This window comes from Poecilia latipinna, unplaced genomic scaffold (genome assembly GCF_001443285.1).
Source record: "Poecilia latipinna isolate Pla-1442-1.1 unplaced genomic scaffold, P_latipinna-1.0 Scaffold4409, whole genome shotgun sequence".
In the NCBI taxonomy this organism is placed as follows: Eukaryota; Metazoa; Chordata; class Actinopteri; order Cyprinodontiformes; family Poeciliidae; genus Poecilia; species Poecilia latipinna.
This window is the reverse complement of record NW_015117025.1, coordinates 1-8993: the sequence shown is the minus strand read 5'-3', so window position 1 is coordinate 8993 and position 8993 is coordinate 1. Positions and strand designations below refer to the sequence as shown.

Sequence of the window (8993 nt, the reverse complement as noted above, 5' to 3'; positions counted from 1 at the left end):
TTCGTTTTTGTTGTTTTTTAATTTAAGAATGAAAAAAAAGGGTAGTAATTTTAGAAAACACCCCCCCTTTTTTTTTTTTTTTTTTTTTTTTTTTTTACTTCAAGAATAAATGGGCTCTGATATATTTATAAGTAGCCTAATTGAAACTGTCCTGTCTGTGAGGAATGACCTTGTTTAAAATGAGAGTGTAAGCTCGTGTGTGTGCGTGTGTGTGTGTGAGCACAATGTGTGGATGGGGGCAGAGGGAGGCTATGGCACGCCCAAGCTGAAGTACTGAATGACGTCCGTCTGTTGTGTCTTCTGTATCGGTGCGTCCTGCTATTGGCGGACTATTGGAAAAATAAAGCAATCAACGGCGCGCCGTAGGCGGGTGGATCGCCTGTTGATAAATCCAGATCTCTCTCCCGTGGGCGGGAACGGCAACAGTAGAAGAGCGTAAGTGAGGCGCATGAGGAGCGAGAGAGAGAAAGAGACGTGGAAGAACCGAGGCTGTGGCGGCGGCTGTGGTTGACCGGGGTCCGCGGAGGGGGCGAGGCGTCCGCCCCTGCACGCGACTTCAGCCGCGCATGGACGACCACCTCAGTCTCCTGCAATCACCCCCGCCGAGCGCAACCAAAGCCAGAGGCGACAACCTGGTGAACCACGGCTACACAGAGACAGAGGCCGACGTGATGACGGTCGTGGCGTGTGACAACATGCTGGAGGAGTCGGCGGCTTTGCCGGGCCACCACTCTCTGGACCGCTACGAGCCGGACCACGAGTGCTGCGAGCGGGTGGTCATCAACATCTCAGGGTTGCGTTTCGAGACGCAGCTGAAGACGCTGTCACAGTTCCCAGAGACGCTGCTGGGGGACCCCAAGAAGAGAATGAGATACTTCGACCCCCTCAGGAACGAATACTTTTTTGATCGGAACCGACCCAGCTTCGATGCCATCCTTTATTACTACCAGTCAGGCGGGCGCATCAGGAGACCTGTTAACGTGCCCATTGACATTTTTTCCGAGGAGATCCGCTTCTACGAGCTGGGCGAGGAGGCTATGGAGAAGTTCAGAGAGGACGAGGGCTTTATTAAGGAGGAGGAGCGGCCGCTGCCTGATAATGAGTTTCAAAGGCAGGTGTGGCTGCTCTTTGAGTATCCGGAGAGCTCGGGTCCCGCCCGGGGAATCGCGATAGTGTCTGTCTTGGTCATTCTCATCTCCATTGTCATCTTCTGCTTAGAGACGCTGCCGGAGTTCAGGGACGAGAACAGGGACCCGATCACCATTGCGCCTCTGATAAATGGCACGCTGCCCTATTTCATTAGCCCCTTCTCAGACCCCTTCTTCGTGGTGGAGACGCTATGCATCATCTGGTTTTCATTCGAGCTGCTGGTGCGCTTCTTTGCGTGCCCGAGTAAAGCCACGTTCTCCAAAAACATTATGAACATCATTGACATCGTTGCCATCATCCCCTACTTCATCACCCTGGGCACGGAGCTGGCAGAGAGGCAGGGGAACGGACAGCAGGCCATGTCCCTGGCCATCCTGCGCGTAATCAGGCTCGTTCGGGTGTTTCGCATCTTTAAGCTTTCGCGGCACTCCAAGGGCCTCCAGATTTTAGGGCAGACTCTGAAGGCCAGCATGCGCGAACTGGGGCTGCTCATCTTCTTCTTGTTTATCGGGGTCATCCTCTTCTCCAGCGCTGTCTACTTCGCCGAGGCAGACGACCCGGAATCGGGGTTCAACAGCATCCCGGACGCGTTCTGGTGGGCGGTCGTCACCATGACCACCGTGGGTTACGGGGACATGCACCCCGTGACGATCGGGGGCAAGATCGTGGGGTCCCTGTGCGCGATCGCGGGTGTGTTGACCATAGCGTTGCCCGTGCCCGTCATCGTGTCCAACTTTAACTACTTCTACCACAGAGAGACTGACGGCGAGGAGCAGGCGCAGTATCTGCACGTGGGGAGCTGTCAACCCCTGGCGGACACGGAGGAGCTGAGGAAGACTCGGTCTTCCTCCTCACTCAGTAAAAGCGAGTACATGGTGATAGAGGAGCACGGGATCAACAGTGCGTTCAAGCAGCAGCCGAACTTCCCGACCACCACGACCACCGCTCAGAACAACTCTCAGAACTGTGTCAACATAAACAAAAAGATCTTCACCGACGTGTAGCCAGTTTTACAGTAAATGACCCCTGGGCACAGGATGACGTGATGAGTCAAAACATATATGCAGCAGCGTTTGGAAGCAACGGCAGATAAAGTGAGCGCAAAGGGGGGAGGGGGGGATATAAAATGGGCACAATCCGTCTGTTTTAAAGAGATGCTTTGTGCGCCATTCAGACAATTTGGATTAAAAAAAACTATATATATATATATTTAAGTAATTCTTGCTTTCAAAAAGAGAATGAGGTCCACCTTGAAATCTACTGTTGTTCTCTGAATGAGCGGTAACAAACCTGCTGTGCGCCGTGCAGTGGCCAGCATGTTAAGCACATTACAACAGGTAGAGATAAAAGCTTTATGACTGTGAAAGACGAGTACGAGTAGATGCTTCTGACAAAGGACGCTCACACGGCGTTATCATGCATCAAGAGTCGTGATTCGACAATAATAGCCTATATGTTCAATATTCGGAGTCATGTGTAGCCTCTGTATGTGGTCAAGCATAAATCATCTCAGAATGACGTAATCCAGCATAATATATATCTATGTCATATAAACCGTTTTGTGGTATACCTTTATTGTGCGTTAAAGTCTAGTCTAAATACTACTGTCTTAAAAAAGAAAAAAAAATCCATAGATATAAATTGTCTTGGTAGGCTATTTAATACGTAAGCAGCTCCACGTAAACCACCAGTGTCAAGACGGCCGTCAGGGTCTCATTATAGATACTAGACACACGTGAGGAGGGAGACAAAATAGGGCGCCTTCTCCGATCAAAGATGGGGCGCGTTTCTCCTGTGGTAGCCTCAAATAGAGCCCGCTGTGATGCAGTCTCCATGGTGACGCGTGTTTCCTCGGTAACCCTTCCCCCCCGCACCCCCACTCCCCAAGTCACCGTTGCCATAGCATCACTGTTTCCACAGTAACCTCCCAGATGGTTTCAAAGCTATATTGGAGATTCCAGTGTGAGTGGCTTGTCTTTTCGGTGTCTTAATCAATCAGACCAAAACACATTCAGATTCAACGACTGTTAAAGACTGCCGGTACAAAAAAAATAAATAAATAGAAATATTCAGTGAAGACCTCAGCCACTCTGAACTGGCCAACAATCACGAGTCACAACTCAAGACGGTGTTGTGGTGGGAGACTGAAAGGAAGAGGCAGCGTGTGAAGAATTATGAATGGACTGGGAATACGTTGCACGTCTGTCCCGAGTGCACTACTGCGGGTGGCCATCGGAGGATGTTGTTTCTCCACTGACAAAAATGGTAAGCTCTCTCTGTGATCCCTTTGTTTATACTGAAAAAGTCTTACAGTATTTCTATATCTGTGTGTCTGGTAGTCAGACACAGGTTTGAGATAAAAAAAAATTTAAAAAACTCAAACAAGCAGGTCAACATCGATGATTGTGCACACGGCTCCCTCACACATGAAAGAGTAGGTTGTTGTAGTGTTTAGATTTGTTTCATGGCTTTTATCAGTAAATCTCTTTTTTGTGGAAAACATATTTCCATCCATCCATTCATCCATCCATAAATCCACCCATTCTCTTTACCTGCTTTTCTTTGCAGGTTTCTCAGGTGTCTGGTGTCTATCTCCAACAGTCATTTGACAAGAGGCAGAAAGGTTGCCAGTCCATCACAGTTTATTTTATTTTTTTTTATATAAGTATATAATTCTAATAATCTGGCTTCTGATCAGTTACAGGTGCACATATTTCACATGTTTAGCCTTCCAGCCAGTGTGCTTCTCTGTGTACATTGTGCAAAGGGCAACATGTTCTTCCTTTGTGTCCAGGTTGCCTTTCACCTTCATTTGACTTTGGATATAAAATCAGTAGGACCAGCAACAGCATGCCAAATCAGCGCGTCTAAACTGTGCCCCCTGGTGGCCACTTTGTGCTTCTAACAGGCCAGGTGGCTCACACCTGCTTTCAGGACCTCTGTGTTCTCCAGAGGTTCACCAACATTGGGATAAAACACAAAAAGTGCAAAAAAAAAAAAAAAAAAAAAAAACAGTTCATTCTTCATCTGTGTTTTGGATTATCTTATTCTGTGATGGCTTATCCTCTGGAGGCTATATAAATGCTTTCGTGCACAAATATCTATGCATTCGACTTAATTACCCTTTGAAGTAAAACATTAAGTTGAGTTGATGTATTCCAGCTCATTTTAAACATGCCATAAAGCTACACATTTGTCTTTAGACATAAGTTATGGTCATACCACATTATATGCTTATATGTTCAATAGAGTTTGATGTAAAAGTTAAATGAAAAATAGAGCAATCTGTGGCATTTGAAATATAATGAGGGTGAGCATATCACACTTTGAAGATTGAACTAAGTGGTGCTATGTAAATATTTAGGACTTTATGATTTTATGAGAGGTTCCCGTTGATTTACAACCCACACTTCTACTTTTTTTTCTAATTTTCTAATTCTTACTGTATTTATCTGTCACTTGAGTTTACCTTTGACTTACCTCTCTTTTTCATTGCTGCAGTTCACATTATGTATTTATGCTATTAAATACTTTTACTTTGTTTCTTGAAGAAAAAAACAGTGCCTCAGCTGAACAGCTACCAGTAAAAATGCAGCTATTAATGGAAACAGACTATGGGAATTCAGATTATTTGTCCTTAGATACCTACATCAGTATCCCATTACTAAAAACGCCCGTTAAGACAAAAAGAGAAATAATTTTATGAGACATGCTCTTCTTTTTAGCTCACGTGATTAACTGATACGACATTTTTTTATTAATTGTGTTATTACTGTGTTTGCATGTTTTTCTTTTGTTTCATCTGAACAGGTCTATTATCATTGACGTGTTGTATAAATAATTGATGATTCCTTTGTTAATGAGACCATCAGAGTAACATACTCTACAGTTCTGACACCTTTTCTTTCTGTCTCTTCTCAAACCCTCAGGTGAAATAATTTGTTTCTGCTCAGACGTCCTGGATCCCCTGGTGATCTCATTTCAGTTGCCTCCCTTGAAGGTAAAACAAACAAAAGAATATTATAATTCATTATGTGTTTTAAATTACCCTGACCCCACAAAGTCTGACATATAAAATAATTCTCAGAAAAAGCTTTTGGTAAATCATATATAGCAAATATTGAAATTATTTCAGTGTTACATTGATACATTGCACATTGGCTTAAACATCAAGGAATAATCAAAAACATTTAGTGCAATACAGAAGTCGAAGTAAAGATATGACTGTATTTTGTACATTTTTCATTATAGTGCAAATAAATCCTCTTATAACAACTGACAGAGTGACTCATAAAATGTAATTTTAAATGTAACTTAGTCCAACTGATAAACACATTTTCACTTTCTTTTAAAAATAAAGAATTTGTGGATATTTAAGTTAATCTTGGCATTTTTATTTTTTGTCTACTAAATGTTCACTTGACTACATATTTAGTTGCTTTGCATGTTATTTTCCAACTATATAAAAAAATGATTGCTGCACTCCATAAAATAATTACTTATGCACTGGGATCAGGATTGCAATTGGCACTTGCTTCCTGTAGTACTCAGATCATCCACCAGAGGGAATAAGAGAAGAACTGCCTTTTACAACAGGTCTCAGAAGAAAGGGAGAACTTTGTTTAAGAGGTCTCAGAAATGTCAAAAACAATACATCTGGGATTAAAGAGTTAAGGTAAAATTTAAAACAGCATAGTTTAGGTCAGAGATTCTCTGTACTTTTCCTCACTGTCCCTCATGTTTTATGAGTTTCCCTTCTGCCACTCACCTAACTTAAATGAATGGATGATAAAAACAGTACTGCATCACTCAATGGGACGAAGCAGAGGTAATGCGATTATCTGAATCACGTGTGTTGGAGTAGAGACTCGTCTAACACACAGCCCCTGGGATCAGGATTGTAAACCATTGGTTAAGGTCATCCACTAACCTGGAGTGAATCTATTTTTCTCCTCAGGATGCAGAGACTTTGTTCTGGTTCTGTTGGACTGGATAGGCCCAGTGGATCTGATCTACTTCCCCTGCCTTCTTAATTTCAACGGGTGCCCTCCAATTGGTGACTAGTAATTCTCCCACTTTTCAATCCAAAATGCATAATCAACAGGCACATAAAGCTGTTCTCAGAACATTTTGTAGCACACAGTTTGGACTTTATACTCTATGAATGGAACCTTTGCAGGTTCAAAGGTCACTTAGATGTAAAAAAAAAAAAAAAAAAAAAAAAAAATCATCTGGACATTTTCTAAATGGCATACAGTAGTTAAGCACAGCAATCTGCCAGCATTTTTGCAAAGCACCTTTCACTTTACGGGGACTTTGATTATTGTTTTTTTTTGGGGTTTTTTTTTTTTGTTATTTTTTACTTTGTTTTTTATTTATTTTTCCCAAAAGGTGATAATAATCATGGACAATAAAAAATGAGAAATATTTGAAAGCAAGTTTAAAAAAGAAGCGGCAAAAATAAAAAGAAAAAACTGAGTCCATCTGTGATTTGACTGATATGAAACTGTGATACCAATCAAAGACTGTTAGCCATATGCCTTTGTTATATGTGTGTGCTCTGTATTGCTAAATATGTGAAACAGACACATTCTCATGTGTGCTGGTTGCTGCTATTCTTTTGAGGTATTCATGAAGAACAACGCAATTGCGTTTAGGCACATGTCGATACAGACACTTTAGACATGCACACACAAACACACACTTGTTTACATGTCTCGGCTCTATCCCAGAGTGCACTTTGTTTTGCTTTTTTTTGTTTTTTGTTTTTTTATTGTTGTTTTTTTTTCCATTTGGGATACAGCAGAATATTGACAGTTGAAGGCTGTGTGGGCCTGGATTTATTCTGCGTTGTTGTGCACTGTCTTCAACATGACCCATATAAAGAGATTATGAGGTGTGCTGTCTTTCTTTCACAGGAGCTGCAGCCTGTTTACTCTTATTTACAGATACTAGAACTGACTCGAGCCTGTGAAAAATATTTGAGGCTTTATTCTTGTTTTGTGAACATACACTGGGCATACATGCACAATATACTATCTAGTTCCTCATCTTAAATGAATGAATAAATATACTTTATTAATCCCAGATAAAATCCAAGCATAGCAAGGCTTTTTCTAATGTAGTCCCGAATAAAATACAAAAATATGTCTTTCAGCGTAATTAAAAGTAGATCAATGGGTCAAGTGACTAAATGTTTGAAGGCGTTTTCAATAATGTTAAGAAAAATACTTGGTTGAATTTTAGAATTGATTGGATATTTTTGTGTGAAAAAAAAACAAAACATTAAAGCTACTAGCCAGACCTTTTTTTTTCTGTCAAAATTAGTCAAATTCATTTTAAATACAGTTTGTCCTCTATAAAACAAGATTTGATGGTCAGATTTTCAGTTTGTTTTGTAATTTTCAATGTTAATCACTACATGATCAGGTTAAAATCTATCCTACCTGAGACAATCTTCTACATGCACACACCTCTGATGACATCACATAAGGTATCTGATCAGTTCCTCTGAGTATGTTCAGTTGTATGATGTTTCTGTTTTGTTTTTAAATACTTCTTAAATATGTCGAAGGTCAGTCGTTCACCGGTGTCTGCGAATACAGCTGTTGAGCTTGATCATGTTTCCCCTCGTGTTGTCATCAACCATGCACAGAATGTGTAATTGTGTTTTCCCCTCTTGCTTTTAAGTAGTGCATTTTGTAAAGTCCTGTGATTGAAATCTCTTTTTCAGTGCTTTGTTATATTTGTAGTCATTGAAGATCTCTTTGTTAAAAGCATACACTACTAAATGGGATCCTTAACACACAGGGAACCTCACTATTTACCTCACGTTACCAAGCAGAGTTTCACACTTTTTTGTTGTGAGCTGTAGTCTCTGGATCACAGGGAAACACGTCAACACAACAGATGTCAAAACAACTGAAAGCTCCCTGTTAGATCATAACCGGTCCAGTCTCTGTTTAGAGAACACAAAGTCAGCAAACATCAATGAAATGAAAAGAAAGGCATACAGAAAATAAAAGATGCAGCGCACTGTGGCAGACATAAAAGAAACAAAAACAAAACTAAAGCAGAACAAGCTACAGGGATTTATGTTTGGCTTGGAAAAGACGTGGTGATTCCCTGCTGTGTTGGCAGCGTGTTTGGACCGTAAAGATAACAGAAGTGAGCCGGAGCAGAGTGGAAAACTTCAAATCCTGTCTGTGCCAAAGGGGTAAATATTAACATTCTCACAAAGGTTTACAGCAGTTGCACTGTCATGCTGTATAACAGCAGGTATGAGTTAGTGCTTCACTGAATAACCTGCCACTTTACTAGTGATTCCTTTCCAATATGCTTTTTCATAAGGCAAATTGGAAAAGTGTTAGCTCACATGTTTCTCTCTTGGTTTCCCTAACCTTGTCTGTCTGCTTCTGTTACTTTGCCTTTTGCATGTTCATTCAATGTCTGCAGCTCCATCTGATGTTACTACAATACATCTGATGTCACAGAAGCTCACAACCACCCTTGGTTCTGCAGCAGAATATTGCCATAGAAACAAACGAGGACAGCTGGTAAGATGAAGAGACTTGGAGATTCAGCCCTGCAGGTAGACAGAAGATATAGCTACTTCCAATGTCTGCATTTTTAATAGTGGCCAGATCATTTACTGTATGTCCGAACAACTTCTGAGAAGGGAGGGAGCTGTGAAACTTTGTCATGCATTTGTTATAATATTTACAATCATCTGTTACAGTATGTGTGTCTCTGACAGAGGACTGGTGTCCCACGTGTAGATTGGAAGACACAGCGCCAAGGGTGTAGGAACGAGTCTGTCATTGGGGGGGACGCATATCGGAAAC

General features: G+C 41.6%; 1 protein-coding gene across 1 annotated transcript; it reads left to right on the top strand.

Moving 5' to 3' along the window:
- The first annotated feature begins 87 nt into the window (after positions 1-87).
- On the top strand, positions 88-7038 carry LOC106942603 (potassium voltage-gated channel subfamily A member 3-like). The gene is made up of 3 exons (XM_015025922.1): positions 88-3414; positions 5079-5149; positions 6107-7038. Exon 1 carries the CDS (start codon positions 567-569, stop codon positions 2151-2153), a length of 1587 nt encoding a protein of 528 aa, XP_014881408.1. The 5' UTR covers positions 88-566; the 3' UTR covers positions 2154-3414; positions 5079-5149; positions 6107-7038.
- The last annotated feature ends 1955 nt before the right edge of the window (positions 7039-8993 follow it).

Coding starts and splice junctions, on each gene's coding strand:
- LOC106942603 (XM_015025922.1), top strand. CDS start 567: ATGGACGACCACCTCAGTCTCCTGCAATCACCCCCGCCGAGCGCAACC.